This window comes from Crassostrea angulata, chromosome 6 (genome assembly GCF_025612915.1).
Source record: "Crassostrea angulata isolate pt1a10 chromosome 6, ASM2561291v2, whole genome shotgun sequence".
Classification (NCBI taxonomy): domain Eukaryota; kingdom Metazoa; phylum Mollusca; class Bivalvia; order Ostreida; family Ostreidae; genus Magallana; species Magallana angulata.
Genome location: NC_069116.1, coordinates 16,937,338 through 16,954,461, shown reverse-complemented (window position 1 = coordinate 16,954,461; position 17,124 = coordinate 16,937,338). Strand labels below are relative to the sequence as shown.

The window sequence follows — 17,124 nt, the reverse complement described above, 5'->3', positions numbered from 1 at the left end:
ATTTATGAAAAAAAAACCAGCTTTTGAACTTAGTCATTTTTTGGCAAAATATTGCATATAGGGTACCCTTTCACCTTATCCATTTCACTGGATACGGGTTGAGATGGATTATGGATACAGTTCACATAAAAGAAAACCCGGTTTGCTGTCACATTGACAGCTTTTCACTTGTTTTCAAAAGATGTTTTGTTGTATGGAGTTGGCTGTTTATTTGTTTTTTTCATTTCCAAGGTCGTAAAAATTTGGAGGAACTCGCTTTTCATCCTACATTTACAAGAAGAATGCAAAGCTCAGCTAAATTTTCAAGGCCTTGGGACAGGTTTAGGCCTGGTACCTGTTGATGAAATTTGTTGCATTTCTGTTCTATGAAGGAATAATAGAAAAATGTTTGTAGGAAGCTGCCTCATTTGATCAAATGGTGCCACAGTGCAATATTGATAAGCGGAGTAAATGATTTTTTAGTTCACCTAAGCTGAAGGCTGGAGTGAGCTTCTTTATTCAAATATTTTTTGGCTGTCTGTCGTTGTAAACTTTTCAAACTTCATCTATTTAGAATTATGAATTATATTGAAAGGGACTACTGTTGTTTGTTGAGGTCAAATATCTGCCCCCAATTTTAACCAATTTTTAAATAGTATCATAAAAAAAAAGGAATGAAATCTTCATAAAACATTATACAGAGGATGGCAATCACTTTAATCTTGAAATTGGTCATTATTGTCCATTAGCTGTTTTTCTATAATGTCACCAAAATGAGCTAATTCCAGCAATTTTGCAAACAAATTAAAATATTAACATTTTTTCTTTATTTTTTTCATTTGGAAGTATAGTGTGCAGGTCTGATCAAGTACAATTTTTACATATGTTTTTGCTCATAAATTATAATACACATCATACTTAATCCCCAGTTGAAAAACACCCATGTTATGCTCCAAAACATTGATTTATCAAAATAAGACAATCTTCATGACATCAATTCTACATTATGACGTCACTGTGGCGATAATCTTTTACACACCTATTTTCAATATGATTTCACTGTATTTTTAAAGCTCTTTATAAAACTTTAATTTTTGGGTCAAGAAATGCATATTACTGCATATAGTCATTGTTGGCATTTTATAAAAATTTCAAAAACATCTTGGCCAAATAGACTGAAACTTGTGTGGAATCATCCTCAAATAGGATAGATTCAAGTTATTCATATCATGATTCCTAGGGGCATGGTGGGACCACAATAGGGGGTAAATTTTTTTTATAGGAATCAATAAAGATAAAATCTTACCAAAAACTGAAACAACAAAATGAGCTTGATGTGTACATAAAACTTGAAGAAAATTTTGTGAATTTTTTTAAAACATGATTTACTCTACTCAGTTGTCTAGCTTTATTTGTATTTGATGCTATAAAGCTTTTTTGATCAATATGGCTGTTGTTGCTCAGGTGAATGATGTAGCCCATGGGCCTTTTTTTCAATCAAGGAATAAATTCCAACTGGAAATTAACACTCATATAAACTGTGTTGGACAGTTTATGCTTTAAAAACTGGAAAACATTTCTAATATTACACTTGTGTAAACTCTGTAGCTATACTAGTATCTAGATCAGGGATACCGGTATTAAGATTATTGGCATAAGATCTGTTTTAAACAGAAATACTAAGACCTCTTTTTCAACCTGAAATATATGCTTGTATTTCTTTAAATAACTTATGGTGAAGGCAATACCATTATTGTTCTTAAAATAAAAATCTTGGAAACTGGGTAAAACAGTAAGAACTTAAGTAAAGTTTAAGATGAAATAATTAAGTGGTACATGTATTGTGAACATTTTAATATGTATATATTTTCAAGTTCAAATTATGATTTAATTATCATACAGGTAGTACAACAAATACATGTTCATGTAAAATTCATAAGATATATGTTCAAACAGAGAGAAAAATCACAGTCAGTTGGGAACCCTCTGAGTTTCGAGGATCTTCATAAATTCCACCACAGATCGAGACAAATTGTCATTTGGATCTCCTTCACTTGCAACAACTGCCTTACGACCAAATTCTTTTGCCTAGAAAAACAAAAAGAAAAAACTAATTTTATTTCAATTTCAAAATCACATTAACCTCTAACATGTTTGCAGAAAGTGTTAAAATCTAGCAGATAATAAAACCTTTTTGATACAGGGTCCTGTACCCTTTCAATTGGGGATATTTTGTCAACAAATTACTTAAAATAGTTTAAAAAATTAAAAACGAAATTCTATACAGATTTATTGGTTTTCATTTGCATAATACAGGTGTAATCATGCGTTATAATTGTTATCATCATCATAAACCACAGTTAACAGAGCACTCAGATTTTTCTACTGACATATATATGGGTGTCTCACTCAACATAAATACAAAATCTGCATCATAACTTCTATATTTTTAAACAAAATTTGACACTACTATTTTAGGAATTTCTTCAATAAGATTTTTTTTTGGGGGGGGGGGGGAGGCCAGTCAATTTTAAATTGGAAATGGGTCCTTTTACATGGATACCAAGCCCTGACCTTGAAAAACTGTTGAGACATGTAGCTGATTGGTTAACAAATACCTTTTGTATGTCATAGAGTATAAAGTAGAGCATGGCCAGTGCATGGCAGACCAGGGCCAGGTCTTGGGGTTTTCGGTTGGACTGATGTTCCCTCATATCATATATTGCATTTAGCACCTGTATGGCCTCTGCCTCTTGAGCTTCATCTGTGAAAAAAAATAAATTGATATGAAATATTTGGATTTTATTTTATTAAAGCTATTCATAAGGCATAAAGCTAATAAATTTATAAGTAATTTTTAGAGTAAAAGTTAAATTGTATACATAATTGTATATAATTATATAAAATATATGTACCAAGAGGGGAACAGGGGTAAATTGATGTCAATGAACTTTGTTAAAGTTAAAAAGTGTGTTCAAGGGGAGTAACTCTTGTTTGAGCTTATTATTCCGAAGCTTAGATTTACATGTATATTTATTAATCATACTCTTGGTTTCGCTTTTTATCTATAATTACACCACTAACTGAAGTACATTTACTAGTACATGTATGTCAGAGTTTTGAAGTTTTAGATATGAACATACATGTAGCATACACATTAATAGTGACAGATTTGTGCCAAGAAGACCATTCTACAATACCTAGTGAGTCTTCCTCCTCTAGCTGTTCAGGAATTAAGGGTCCAATGCCTTGCTGGGTTGCCGGAGTTTTAGTTCTTAATTGGACAATTCTTAGTAAGTGATTGTACCAAATGTTTGAGACCTTTGGGGGAAAGAAAGAGAAATTTGACAATACATACACAATTATGTGTTTTTTTTTAAATCCATAAAAACTAAAACACCATGCAAAAGATGATTTCAAAATTAATATATAAAAAGGAATGAATTTAACATACTTCACTGTATAAAGAATCTGCAACATCCATGCGTCCTTGACGAAAGAAAACATTGGCCATGTGAAAGTAACCTCCGGAGGTTCTGATGTCTCCTGTGCCAAATTCTTCAGAGGAATGGTAGATCTACATAAAAAAAAAGCATTACCAGTGAATAATAAATCATTATAAGCAGACTTTGGTAGTTTGAAAACATTGTATAATTCGTTCCTAATAAGTCAAACAGGATATCTGTGAGCCAATGCTCACTATAGTGATACCCCTGCTCTGATGTAAGTATATAAATAGATGAAAGTTGAAATTCAACAGGAAGTTGACATCAAATTTGTTCAAAAATAAATCCCACTATATGGCTTGCCTAACAAGGAGAGTGTTAAAATTTCAAGAATCTGTGATTAAAAGTTGCTTAGAAATCTTTGACTAAATTTGTCGTAAATTTAGGCTAAAATTGAACAAGGGCATCATTTTACAAGAAATTAAGGTCTGATTAGTACAAAAATGAAGCCCACTATATAGGAGAGGGAGTCAGTAAAAAGCAGCTTTTAAATAAATGTACATGTACTAATGGAAACAAGTCTTGTTGCTTTTTTTCCCAATTAACTTGACCTCAGAATTGAATATTTGTTTTTTTTTATCTTAAATCAGGGAATGAACATTATTAAGCTATGTTTTGACAAAATTCATTGCTGGTTTATATCACGGGGATATGAAATCTTTGCATTTTGATTGATTTTCACATAGGGTGATTTCACCATGCGTCGGACACCTTTGGATTTTTCCCTTTGTTCACGCATCAAATATCGTCCAAATACAAGTAAAACTTGTTTTGAAAGTTACAGGTTTTCCCCTTGCTGAATTATTGGAGAAAAAATTATGAAATTGTTATAAATGTAGAAAATAAAGCAAGTTTATGATGTTTTGAACTATTTCTCCATGGATCGGACAATATTTACCAAGCATCGGACAGCTATACAGTAGAGATTAAAAATAACATTTTCTGGTTTTAATGCAAAAATATAAAGGTTCTGAAAAATAAATTTATTCAATGTAAATCCTTAAATCCGCACATAGGAATTTCGACTAGTGTTTCTGTTTAAAAAAAAAGAAAGGAATATTCATCATGAGGGGTTCTTTATCATGCCAGCTCCTACAGTAACTTTGGACTAAATAGGCTGTGTCTATAAAACTCGGATTTTAAGTGGTCTGAGGAAAATGTTTGTATCAATTATTTTTTCAATTTTTATTTTACTTCACATTTAAAGTATATCACAAGGAATGGGTACATAATCTCCTTATTATTAGAAGAAATCATGCACTATAAAAACTGTCCGATGCATGATTAATTTATGTCCGATCCAAGGTGAATTGAACATATAGAGCAAAAATGACCTTGGCAATTATTGTTCAAATTTCTTGGACTTATTTTAATCATATTTTGTTTCAAAACTTACTTCTTTTTAATTATTTTACACAGAGAGTGCATTTTCACTAACTCACAATCAAATGCACAACATTCAAATAATGCTTTAGCGTAAAATCTTCGTAACTAAAGTTTCAATGATGCCATATTTGACGTCATTTTATGACACCTATATTGCTATTTCTTTGACAATGTGACAGACAAATTCTTAATAATGATAAAGTTCATTAGATCTAATTCAGGAATATACGAAACAACACATGAGCGCATGCACATTTATTTGTATATTTAAAACCAAAGTTGTCCGATCCAAGGTATATGTCCGATGCATGGTTAAATCACCTTAAATGAATAAAGCAATATTGCATGAAACTAAAGACTAGACATAAATTATGATAAATTTGATCTCCCCTGCAACATTCTTTTCCAGTGTAAAATATGTACACATTGATGATAGAACAGATTTAACAACTTACATCATCAGCCAACTGTCTCAGGGCTTCGTCATATTCTCCTTTGGCAGCATACAATAGTCCTAAATTTCTGTACAATTTGGATTTTATTGCATTTGAACATTCTGGTGTTTTAAGGACTGTCCACTGGGCTTGTGCTAGATATTCTTCCGCTTGATTCAATCGACCAAGTCCTGAATAGAGATACATGTAATGGCATTAAGTGAGACACTGATTTGGATGGTCTATGTCAAAACACTTTATTAATTAATGCAACATAATTAGTAGTTTACTGTTAGCAGTAGAGTAGAGCAATAATACTGATATTCTGGCATATTAGTTGTATTATGAATGTATTAATTATATATAAATCCTATTCCATGAAAAATTGAACCAGTTCTATTTTGTTTGTCAACGGATAGTTTTTAAGATAACATTTTGATATGAAAAAATCAGGATAATGTAATACAAGTTGGTTAACCAGTCATACCAACTCTGCATTCATACCTATGCTGGCTTCTCCAAGGATTAGGTAGGAGGGTACCAGCTCAATGCTTGCCAAACCATGTACATCAATGGCAAACCTCAAAGACTGCATGGCAGCTGGCACTGCCTGTTCATGGCGCCCCTCAAACAGCAACTTCTGTCCAGTAGTTCTCGTCAATACAATCATGTGTTCCTAAAGACCAAACAACACACTCAATAGGATATTCATAGACAACAGCAAGAATATTTATAGAGCTCTCACTAGTTCAAACTGTAACAATAACAGTGCATCTAGCTCTATATGATATGTTAATAAAAATTCTTCAATTAGATAAGAGAGGCTTCTATTCATAGACCTCACTGCATCAAGAGTTACACTTTTTATGACACTACGTCACAAGAAGGCGATTTAATTAAATATTTGTATGAATCTATTTGGTTGAATACATCATAGTTTAGTGGTTAAAGTACATGTATCTGGCTTGTAATAGCTGATCAAGAGCTTGAATCCACCTTGGGCTATTGTTCATATTTATTAACAGAATTAGATTTTTGAAACGCATGATTTTTATCCAAAATTGCATATTTTTTCTGCTAACTGACTTATATTCTTCTTATATATCATGCTATCAATCATAATCAAGTAATTTTCTGCTGATTTGAGAAACTATTCCAAGGTCTAGAGAGCCACCTTAAAAACTCATTCTGTTGTATTTTTTAACATTCTGACATATTTGAGGGAAATGCAAAATTGTTAAACACAAAAAGGGAATATAATATTCTATTCTAGCAAATATAAGAACCTGAATATAAAAACTAGCAGTGCACATATCCGGTATTCCAAACACAGACAAAGAAAGAGTCTCATCTGTGAGACAAATGACTAACCTTCTTACTAAGTAGTTGTTTTTCCCTCTTCTGTCTCTCTTCCTCTGAAGGAAGGAATGGAGCTGCCTGTCTCAAGGCAATTAAACTCTGGCATATTTTTTCATGTATTCCCATCCAATCAGCTTTTTGATGCTCAACTCCACTGAAAAAGATTCAAAATTATTGGATATAAATCACACGTTAAACAATTATCAGATTATTACATATTCTACAATAGATGAAAAAGCTCCCAGTGTTTACATCATGACATTTAGGAAGTATATACATGTACATGTATTATTAGATCAACTGAGTATTTTTTCCCATATAAAGGAGGTTGATTGTGTTAAAGTCATACATCTAGACATGCAGACAAAACCATATCCTAATCTAAATGTTTCCCTCAATTTGTATGAATATAAAAGATAATTATTTGAACTTTCTAAAATTGCCTTCAAACACATAATTCAGCAGTGTTCAGCTGTAGTTTTTAAAGTGATAATGTAAGTTTGTTCAAATACCTTTAATGAGTAATGCGTATATTGAATTTTTTATCTTATAATATAGAGGTTGACTAAAAGGGTGCAATAAATAACCTATATAATTATCCACTCGGTTCCAATGTATCACATAATTATAACAAGTTGACTATACTCTGTCCCAAAATATCATGTGAGAGATATTCTAGCTGAGTGACTTTCAATTTAAGAAAATGTCAATGTTGTAAGATATATGTTTTTGATTCTGTGAATTTTTCTGAGTGAAAAATGTCAATGAAGATATCTTGGATTTTTTCCTTTTATCGATTTCAATTGTAATTATTCCACAATTATGTACATTTTTATTTAAAATCTTCCAAAAGTGACAGCACAATAACTTGCACTGGACAGATTAATCCCAAACGCTATAATTACTACACTGTGAGCGTACGTCTGCTAACTGTGCCTGTATACCCGTATGAATAATAAAGGTTTTTTTTTTTAGTTAAGACCTAAATAATGTATGCACAGAAAGTTTCAGCACATCTGTAAACCTTTTAACCCCCTTCCTTTACCCATGTTTTTTTTAGTTTTTCACCACAAAATCAAAAAAAAAAATCCCGAATAAAAATGATTCAGAATAGTTGGAATTGCATGTATCAGGATTATCAGATAAAAAAGAAGGTTGTGTATGCAACTGTTTATTAATTAACATGAACATCGAACATCGTACAAATACACCACATGAAATTTTTATTAAAAATACACTTACCAATAATATGTGACTCGACATTTTGTGCACTGTATATATGCTGGTTTTTGGCACAATTCACAAACTAGTTTCAACCCTTTTGGGTTTGCTAAAGGATTCAGTGTCATTTTAAGCTTTCAAGTTACTATCTCTAATGTCTACGTTTCTTCGATATACCATTCGCCGCCATATTGTTGAGTGGTTGCTAAAGAAATTTAACCCATTCACTTCCGTTGTTACTACAAAAATGTTTGGCGGCAAATTTGAATCAAATTGGAATGTTTTATCAACTTTATGAAAAATAAATAATCCATAACTTCATTGGAGTCTGTTTTGATCAAACTAAATAACAGAATTGTGATTTATACAACAAAAAATCTAGCTGGTGAACATGACCAAGAATCATTCATACTAAAAACATAAAGGGGCATATTTTTTTTTTATTTATGTTAGAGAAATGATACATAAACAATGAGCTCCATTACTCTGTCACTCATATATCCACGTTGTAATTATGACTGTTATGTTTTTGGAGAATTTCACAATGAGGTTGTCTATGAACTATACGAATGACAAAACTCTATTATGTACAAATTAATTACAAGTTCCGGTTCCGTTATAAACACGTGTGATTTTGACACTGTGATTGTTTCATCAACCTAACTTTTGTATCACGATTTAAATCAAAATGACAACCGTAAACGAAGCACAGATGAAGCTGTTCACTGATCTAGAAATTGAAATGACAGCAGATATGTACAATAAGTAAGTTTATTTGGTAATACATTGTTAATGAATTGGTAATTTACCAATTGAAGAGTAAATTCGAACTGCATATACACATGCATTGACACAACCTTTATCATTCCAAACTTACGCCTTTAATCGTATATAATTTGAAGCTTAGCAGATTGTACACTTATGATTTTTCCGTAGTTATTGTTTTCAAACATCAACCCGTCTGTAATAATGTAATTTTATCAGCTGTTTATGTGATCAACTGCCTATTCTCTTTTGAGAAGTGGACAGGCATAGCCTACATCCACTAGCCTACATCCACTATGCCTGTCCACTTCTCAAAAGAGAATAATCAACTGCCAACAAGAAAAATATATTATTGGTTTGATGAGTAATTTTTAACGAGGCCGGGTCTGATTTGTTCTGCCCTAAATTTTGAATGGAATTTTTCACATGAATTTCTACTGATATAATTATTATTTTAAGATAAAAAAAAATAACACATTTACCACACCATTTGTTTAAGGGGTCATCTCAAAATTTGTTAATTTTTAACATAGGACTCTATGGGATTTTGCTCGAAATGTATCAATTTTGCACATTTTTTACATTTTTTTTAAAACTTCTGCCCTAGAGATTTCTTTTTCTGTTCTACATATTAAAGTTAATGCCTAAAGGTATCCAATGGTCAAATAAATAAAAAACCCTTTTACCTCCTGGTTTGTTCCAGGGGTCTTATCAAAGTTATTTTCTGTATGCCCAAGATTTGTCAGATAATGGCTATTTTTTATTTCACAAAGGCAGAAATGGTGATCTTTTAAGTATTATTAAAATATTCAGACATATTTGAATAATAAATAAATATATAACATCACATATTAAGGGTCATTAATATAAAATACATGGTTACTGTCTTGAAATATATGAATTAAGCTTTATTTAGGTAGGTTAAGAAAACGTGACAGAGGGCTAAGCGTGCTGAACCCTCTTCACGTTTTCGACCTGAGCCCAAATATAGCATATACTTTGAGACATCTAGTTTATTCCACAATATAATATCAATTTTACGCATCAAACGAGCTTTTTTCAAAAAATTTCGCTGAATATTTGCAGTTAAAACTATCTTGCCATGGTGTCGACCACGCGAAAAGATGACGGTCACAATACAAATGAAACGCTGCACGAAAACATGTGAACTCAATTTGTACTCGGCCTTGTTAAATTCAAAAATGAAAACCATTACTTGACTTCATTACAGTTAGTCTTTTTGTTTGTGTAGAGAAAATACATTTTTAAAGAAAAATGTATTATGACAAATAGAGATCAAGATATTCAGAAAAGCTTACATTTATGTAATGAAGTTTTGTATTTAAATCAAGTTTTATACGTTGATAAAACAACTGTGTGGAACCTGCAACACAAACATTTATCCATGTACTGCAGGTAATTTATCTGCAGGTTTCATAAGCTGTTATGGTGTTCCCATCAAGTTTAGCAAAGAAATCTAAATGGGAAAGTAATATGGAATGATATAAACTAAATCACTTTGATCGAATTTGACAAATTGCTGATTATATGATGAGACAATTTTTACTTGGAGTTGATATTATGCGAACGTACTTTCAAAATATCTGCAGTGGGTCACATATGATTATTTTATTTCAGTTGGTTGAATGAGCGACATCAGCAGCAGATATTGAATATTGTCTCATGTCATCATCTAACGATTACAAAGATCGAGGCACAAAAGCTATTATGTACAATTGTTGTAGCAAAGTTCATTTAATATTTCCACTTACCCGCCGCCTTAACTTTTTGCAATTTCCCTCGAGTTCCCCATACAATGAGTCGATATAATTTTTAGAGTTACTACGGTATTAACCTCCAGTTATCCCCTTAACTATAACTCTTCAATTTTCTTTCTCTCAACACCATTTAAGATATGCGGTTTTCCTCATACAGTGCAAATAAATTTTGATTTTGGCGTAAAATCCAAATTAAAGATATTAATTGCCATCTTTTGTTTATCTTTCATGGCATAAACCAGGTTGGAGATCTTACATCAAGTTGAGGGCTTGATGACACTTAATTTGACATAAAATTTTGGCAATTTTAAAAATATATTTTTTGGGGTGGGGGAGGGGGGAGAGAAAAACACATCCCATGCAACTACAATTTAAATGTTCCAATCTGTTTTATCCAAATGTGCAAGAGGATTAGCAGAAGCAACACATGACTTTAATATTGATGTTTCACAATTGTAGAATGACAGCCTGTTGTTTACAGAAGTGTATACCTCCAAAGTACAAGGAGGCTGAACTATCAAAAGGAGAGGCTGTGTGCTTAGACAGATGTGTTGCCAAGTACATGGAAATCCATGACAGAATAGGCAAAAAATTAACACAACTATCAACGGAGGATGAAGCCAGAGTAAAACAGATGCAAGCACATTTACAGCAATCCTAAAAACCTTTATTTTTGAGGTTTCTGAATGTTAAATATTGTATCATTTCATGTATGGTATTCATTTTATTATTATAGCAGTGTAATTATGATTTGTAATGTTGTGTGTTTTAATGAAACTTATTTGTACAAACCTGTCAAACATGTACTTTTTTTATATTTGGTCTTACTTCAATAGATAAAACCATTTTAAATCCTCTCACATCACCTCTTAACTTGAGACTGATAGAACTACCTCAAAACTGTATTCCAGTGCTCTTGACTGTAATACATAATAACTATACTGTCATATAAAACAAACACTAACATACAGTGCCTGACTATGGAGGTAATTGTGTTAAAAAATCCAGACCCATTAAAGGGGCATGTTCACGATTTTGGTCAAAAATTATTTTTCCGAATTTAATGTTTACAATGCTTCAGTAAGGCATTTTTAAAAGACAATCAAAATTTGAGAATCTTTTGTTGATTTATAAGCGAGTTGTTTAGTTTACAATTCTTTGTTATGCAAACAAAACTCTTGTTTACATTTTGAATGTTGAAGTGAAAATTTGAGTTTTAGACACAAAATGAATGTGTTAAAACTTAAAGGGACTTGGACACAATTTGACCTCAAAATTTAAAATTTTATTTTTCCATTTTTAATGTTTAGAATGGTTATTATGGGTATTTTTAATGCTTTTTCAAAACTTGGAAGTCCGATGTTGAGTTATAAGCAAGATACAGAGTTTGGAATTCTTTTTTTTTGTAAACAAAGCTTGAGCCTTGTTATTGTTTACATATGTGTTGGTATAAGTTTCAATTAAATGTTGCTTTCTTCTATTGATAATATATTTTATAAATACATTGAACAAGTTTGCCTTGTTTTTTACGAGTCATATTGTCAAAGAAATGGTAAATCCATACTTTACATCATTAGTAAACAAATATAAAACTCGAGCTTTGTTTACATAACAATGAATTCTTACCTCTGTATCTCTCTTATAACTTAAATTATAACATTCAAATTTTGGTCAATCATTCAAAATGTGTAAGTAATACATTTTATATTTAAAAATAAGAAATAAAACTAGTAGACTAATTGTTCTCGAACAATTAGAGGTCTTTCCACTTCATTGTTTTTTATGTTTGAAATAAGATTGCTTTAATAGAATAAAGTATTTTTTCTGCATTACTTCATAAAAAAGTGTCAAACGATTAAGTTTGCAATTTTTGTATTGCTTGACCTTTGACCTTTATGTCATTTTGATCTGACAAGGTACACGCTTCAATACCAAGTGGTCCGATCTATCTATGATTATTGATTCAAAAGTTATTTGTGTTTTTATTGATTGTTCGAAACTTTTAGGGGTAATAACTGCTAGAAAGGGACTTTGGACCCTTTCAGTATGAATAGATTGAAGGGGAGTCTAAGTGTTCTGAATACATTAGTAAAAGTTTCAAGTCTCTATCTCTAACGGTTAATGAGAAGTAGCGATAACAAGCATTTTGTACACTCTATAATTGTTACATGGTAAAGGTCAAAAGGTTATATTTTGAAATGTCTTATGATGTCCTACCACATCCATGAAAAAGTTTTTCTCTAACACAAAAGAGATCTAAAAACTCATTAATTAACGGATTTCCAAATGACCTTGACCTTTGACCTTTATGTCATTTTGTTCGGCCAAGGTAGACGCTTCCATCCCAAGTGGTCTGAAGTCTCTATGACAAATAATAAAAAAGTTGAAAGTGATTTTATAGAAATGTAAATACTTTCAGGGGCAATAACTACTAGAAGGGGGCCTCAGATCCTTTCGGTATGAATAGATTGAAGAACTCTCTAAGTGTAATGAAGGTATTGTTAAAAGTTCCAAGTCTCTATCTCTCATGGTTTCAGAGGAGCAGCGATAACAATTACTTCGTACACTAAGGGCAATAACTTTGTAAGTTCTGGGAGTGATCACGCAAAGGGTCATTTGGTACCATAACTTTTAATGTTCAATAACATAAAGAAAAAATGGTTTCAATATCTCTAGAAACAAAAAGGCTGTCCCTGGAAAAAAAGAGAAGACAAAAAAATAATAAAAAAGGTAAGAAATACAAAAGGTCTTTCACCTGAAAGGTGGAAAGACCTAATTTTGATCTAAAATCTTGTCCAAGCCCCTTTAAGGACTGTTTATTTATGCTTAGAATGAATAAGAAGGTAGACAAATCAGTTTGAAAAAGATTTTTACTTGTAAATTGAACCTATGTAAACAAAAACAAGCCGCAAGCCTTGTTTACATGACGAAGAATTGTGAGCCCTTACCTGCTTACAGCTCTATTGACTTACTCTTAAATTTCATTTGATCATTAGATATGCACTCCTAAAGCATAGTGTATAATAAAAAAAGTAAAATAGAATTTGACCAAAATCGTGACCATGCCCCTTCAACTTGTAAATTGGATTATGCAATTATGTTGGTTTTTGAGCCGGAGTATGAATGTGTGTAATTCTGATCGTGTAACCTATATAAAAATCGGGCACTTTAAGATTTGACTCAGATCCTTCAGATGATACACATTTTGCAGCGTGATGTTTTTTTGTTAGTTAATTTAACCTTCAATTTTGCTCATTTTCAATCCATAGATCCTGCATGCATTTGTATCTTCATGCTTGGAAATAGCAAATCTGACATGTTACAAATAGACAAATGAAAAGTTACAAGATTGTCGAATTTTGACATTTCGAGCAAATGCTTGCTGCAGGTAAAGGTATGCGTAATCGCCGGAATTGACCAGAATAAACATAATATTCAGTCAAACTCTTAAAGTAAGCTTTCATTGAACGACGCCATTTCTTTGGATCGAAAATATTATTTTTAAAAAAATTATTGAGACATGACTGAAAGCGGAACCAACAAGAAGAGGTCCATGTATGTAAAAATCGTTGCCAGTGTGATGAATCCAATGGTTTCTGTAATATAATTTCCATGGTATTATACGACAAGGGTCAACTTTTACTATTTACAAAAAGAAATGCATAATATCTTATGTCTCTAAAATAATTTGACATGTAATGTAAACTGTAAAATACAAGTTGAATGCGTACTCTTTTCTAGAAATGAGACGGACCAAGAAATTTCCAATTGGGGTGAATATATTTTGAGCGGCATGTGGGTTTGGAGACCGCCGCGAGGCCCCTGTAGCTCCTGGCCATTGCTTCTGAGTTGTAAGAATTTTGAGAGAGAATTTTATTTTCCTGTATTAGTTTTTAACGACTTGAACAGAAATTTGGTAATTTTTTGCGAAAAAATGTGTGGCTATATATGTATATATTTCAATATCAAAATGATTTTGCTGTGCAAGTGCATGACAAATAATTAAAGCTGAAAAGAAATTTTTGTAATCATTAAAGCACAATTTTTTTATCAGAAATTGTAAAGTTTTGAAGAAAATATAAGGGGATAGTAGTATGTTTATGTTTTTATTATCATGTGTTTTCTTCGAAAATTGGATTTCTAAAATTAAGGAACAGGTGGGTCAGATAAATTTGATCGTATATGAACTGGTAGAGTTTTGATTATGAAATATATACTGTATTGACAGTAATTTTACAAAGTTATGGTAGCTGCTTTATGATAAACAGTACGTGTTCACAAGTGGCTGTATAGCTCTCCGGAAATTTTTGATAAACAACTTCACTAAGTGAGTCTGAATTAAATCGACATTAATAGGGACACCATACTAATTCCGTAATACTTGCTTGAAATCAAAACATTTTTGTCAATTTTCACCCTAGGCTTCTTAATCTATATACAAGTATTACCAATAAAAAAAAAACCTTTCTTTCTTTTGACATTTTAATTTCACGACAGTTAACCATATCTTTGGAATTTTTTATTTAAAAAAATGGGGGGGGGGGGCGTTGCTACTCATGTTTAATCTAACTAAAAATCTTAAAAACAATATCTTTAGATGTTTGTTTTTCTTATTGACAACTTTTTCCAGGAGGGGGTGAGGTTGTTGTCTCAAAATTGTGCTAACGATAACGATGCTTTTGGTTATATTTTCTTTATTCAGCCGAGCTCTATATCAGTATTTGTAACAATTTGTTGCATCATGGCATCTACTCTAAGATAATAAAAACGCGTATTTATTATATAAGTATATGTATATACTTTTATTAGAGTCATTATATACAAAATTTTCCAGATCTAAAGAGACCAGACTGAAGCTAACAGCCACTAACAACAGCCACTAAGCCCGTAGACGCTAGCAGCCAATAAGGAAATTCATCGAAGTACTGAGAGTACTCGAACAGAAAATTATATTTTACTTTATTACCAGTATATTCTAATTTTATGCCTGAATAATTTCTCTGAGCATTGACAACTTCGGAGGCAGTAAAGCTCGCCTGGATAAAATTATAAATGTGTTTGTGTCTGCTGAATTCGATTAAATATTGGTATTTGTATATACCTATGTTTAAAAATTAATCTCCGAGACTGTTTACTCTTCTCCGAAAATAACATGCATTGAAAATCATAAAAATCCTCGTATTATTACAAATAAAAAAAAAACAAGCCTCAATCGCAAGCTAAAACGAAAGACATTAAACATGAATTTGGGATTATTTTGTGTCAGCCATGTTTAGACGTGAACCTTTGAAACACACTACAAGGGTCCGGTAGCTCACCCGAGCTTTGTCATATTTTAGCATTTCACAATGATATAGGGTATAAAAGTGGTCCCTTATCTTCCTTATCTTTGAAGTGTGCATCAAACGAATAACAGGGCAGTGTAGGGGGCATATGGGACTATTATTTCTCCTATGGGCAGCCCCCAACCGCCCCCTGATGTTACGTGCCTGAAGTTTGAACGTATTGTTTAGTCTTAAAATAAATATATTCAAAACGCATAATGGCATTTATAAAAGGGTAAGTGTATTCACAGGAAATTGAACGTTGTAGATATTTAGAAATACGATGCAGATATTTAGAAATACAATGTATGTCTGATTCCATCGTACACGTTTTAGTTTTCTCAAACACTTCAACACAATTCAGACTACCAGATCGATTTTGCACATGACGTATGTTTCTAGACAAATATCAGGATAAAGCTTTGGTTTATCGTTGTTGTTGCATTACTTACAATGAAATACATATCATCTGTGTTAGCTGCAGGTCTGTAGCTCCCGGTCTGAAAAATTCTGATGGACGACCTGGGAGCTACAGTGCCATCCATTGAAAAAATATGTATTTATTGAGCACAAAAACTTGCACTAGGTTTGGACTGGTTAACTTTATTTATACGCAAACTTAGTGAAAACAATAAATGCCGTTATATTTGTCATGAAATTTACTACTGATGTCGTCCTTTTACTTGCCTCATACTTTTCCGGAACAAACTACCGACCTCAGAAAATCAAGTACTAGTACATGTATATTAGAAATCAATCAAAATCAGTCAAAAATCGACATTTTTCTTATCTTTTTTTCGAATGGGAAATATAGAGCAACTCTTTGAACAAGAACGAACTTTTTGTCACTTGTAAGTACTGGATAGATAGATCTTTGGTAAAAACATTTTGTTTGTTCAATCAGTCGCTCAATTTTTTTTAAAAGAAAAACTGCTTGAAAACAAGCCGTTTTATGCTAAAAATGCGAAAACAGCGGGAAAAGGTAAACTTTATGATGTCAATTTTTAAAATTGTGGGCTCTTAAATTAATATGAAAATAATTTTTAAAAATCCAATGTACAAATAAAAGAAACAATTACAGTAAAATGACGATGTTCATTTAAGGGGGCCATTTTAGGCTCAAACCATATAGTCATTTACATCGAGATTCGCCATTTCAACATGTAAACAAACTGCACCACTTCATTTTACGGGGCTGGTGATGGTGTTTAAAAGACTACCAGAGGCAAAAAAGACGATATCAGTAGTAAATTTCACGAAAAATGTATTGGTACTAGTTATTTTCACAGAATTTGCTTATGAATAAGTTTAATCAATCCAAAACTAGCTTTTAGTGCGCAATGAATACACAATTTTTCCAATAAATGGCACT

The 17,124-nt window shown here is 31.9% G+C and overlaps 2 protein-coding genes across 2 annotated transcripts; one reads left to right on the top strand and one right to left on the bottom strand.

The window, feature by feature from the left end:
* Positions 1 to 1,816: 1,816 nt before the first annotated feature.
* LOC128189297 (zinc finger MYND domain-containing protein 12-like) lies at positions 1,817 to 8,101 on the bottom strand. The gene is made up of 8 exons (XM_052860847.1): positions 7,907 to 8,101; positions 6,677 to 6,818; positions 5,810 to 5,981; positions 5,327 to 5,496; positions 3,434 to 3,556; positions 3,180 to 3,300; positions 2,598 to 2,743; positions 1,817 to 2,067 (listed from the first exon to the last, which is right to left on the bottom strand). The coding sequence occupies exons 1-8, from the start codon at positions 8,011 to 8,013 to the stop codon at positions 1,951 to 1,953; spliced, it is 1,098 nt and encodes a 365-aa protein (XP_052716807.1). The 5' UTR covers positions 8,014 to 8,101; the 3' UTR covers positions 1,817 to 1,950.
* A 389-nt stretch (positions 8,102 to 8,490) lies between these two features.
* On the top strand, positions 8,491 to 12,196 carry LOC128189298 (mitochondrial import inner membrane translocase subunit Tim10-B-like). Its single transcript, XM_052860849.1, has 2 exons — positions 8,491 to 8,650; positions 10,888 to 12,196. The coding sequence occupies exons 1-2, from the start codon at positions 8,574 to 8,576 to the stop codon at positions 11,087 to 11,089; spliced, it is 279 nt and encodes a 92-aa protein (XP_052716809.1). The 5' UTR covers positions 8,491 to 8,573; the 3' UTR covers positions 11,090 to 12,196.
* The last annotated feature ends 4,928 nt before the right edge of the window (positions 12,197 to 17,124 follow it).